Raw genomic sequence first — 1287 nt, 5'->3', positions numbered from 1 at the left:
AGAACTCCTGAAATGGTGCTTAGTTCGATGAAGCCAAAAACTGTGAATATCACTAATTCATTAACTTGTGTATCTGAACAAGATATCAACAGTAGAGGAGGGATATCACAGAAGAAGTGATTAATTTCATTTGACCCACAGAAACACAAACGGAAAGCTAAGGTAGTGTGTGTCAAAGCATCAATCATACCAACCAAGTAAACCCCTGCCATGAGCCTACAGCACACTTTGTTGGACATATTGACTGCATAGAGGAGGGGATTGCTAATGGCTTTGTACCTATCAAAGGCCATCACTGCCAGCAGGAGACACTCAGAGTCTGTAAAGATGCAGAAGGTGAAGAATTGCATAGCACAACCAATGAAGGGAATTGATTTCTTCCTGGCAAAGAAGTCCACCAGCATCTTAGGTCCAACCGCTGTGGAATAGCAGAGGTCAGCTAAAGCCAGATGGCTGAGGAAAAAGTACATGGGTGTTTGAAGCTGGGAATCCATTCTAATTAAAATGATCATTCCAAAATTTGCTACAAAGCTAATGAGGTACACAATCAGCAGTGTAGTAAATATGGTTGCCTTGATATCAGGGTTATTAGTAATTCCCAAGAGGTGGAAGTCAGTCAAGGAGGAACAATTTTCTTCATCCATTCTTTGTTGGTGATCTAAACTGTTAAAATACATGATCAAGAAAATCAATTTTAATTCTGTGGCACATCCACAAATTATTATGTATAAAATAGAACATTTTCCATCTTAGATTGTCTTCTTTATTCTCAGTCACTATGCCAGATAAATGTTATGTTAAAGAAGCATATTCTGTTACTGAAAACACAAACAATACACAAAAAATTTCAGTACTAGGAAATTTGGACTCTTTGATTCTAAATCATTCATGATATCTGTAATTTTTATTGACTTCTACTATCTTTCCTCAGACAATAGATATGAATGAACCTAAAGCTCAATCCAGGTTCAAAATAACATTAATACACAAAGAAGTTAGAGAGACAAAGAAGATACATGCTTAAACATCTGACATGTGTAAATTAAGTACGCTACAATACATGAACATGCAAATAAAAAAAGTGATTATATTTATTGTATTCATCCAAAAAAAAAAAGAATTGTGTTTAAATATTCAATGAAAAGGAATGAAATTGAATATAAATTAACAAACTAAAATTATTGTGTTATTGTTTAGGTTTAAGTGAATGCAAAACAGGAATGAAGCATTTTTCATACAACTTTATATCAGCTCTTCTTTGTCAAGCACCCTGTTGTGGTGATTTAT

The 1287-nt window shown here is 34.3% G+C and overlaps 1 protein-coding gene across 1 annotated transcript in view; it reads right to left on the bottom strand.

Moving 5' to 3' along the window:
• Positions 1-647, bottom strand: part of LOC102823585 (olfactory receptor 5W2-like) — a 3989-nt gene extending 3342 nt beyond the window's left edge. Inside the window, exon 1 of the mRNA XM_006877775.1 lies at positions 6-647. Coding sequence (XP_006877837.1) covers positions 6-644 — 639 coding nt within the window. The 5' untranslated portion in view covers positions 645-647. The remainder of the gene's footprint in view (positions 1-5) is intronic.
• Between the last annotated feature and the right edge of the window lie 640 nt (positions 648-1287).

The sequence above is a fragment of the Chrysochloris asiatica genome, unplaced genomic scaffold, assembly GCF_000296735.1.
Source record: "Chrysochloris asiatica unplaced genomic scaffold, ChrAsi1.0 scaffold00597, whole genome shotgun sequence".
Lineage (NCBI taxonomy): Eukaryota > Metazoa > Chordata > Mammalia > Afrosoricida > Chrysochloridae > Chrysochloris > Chrysochloris asiatica.
Note: the sequence above shows the minus strand (reverse complement) of the source record. Positions and strands in the feature narration are given on the sequence as shown.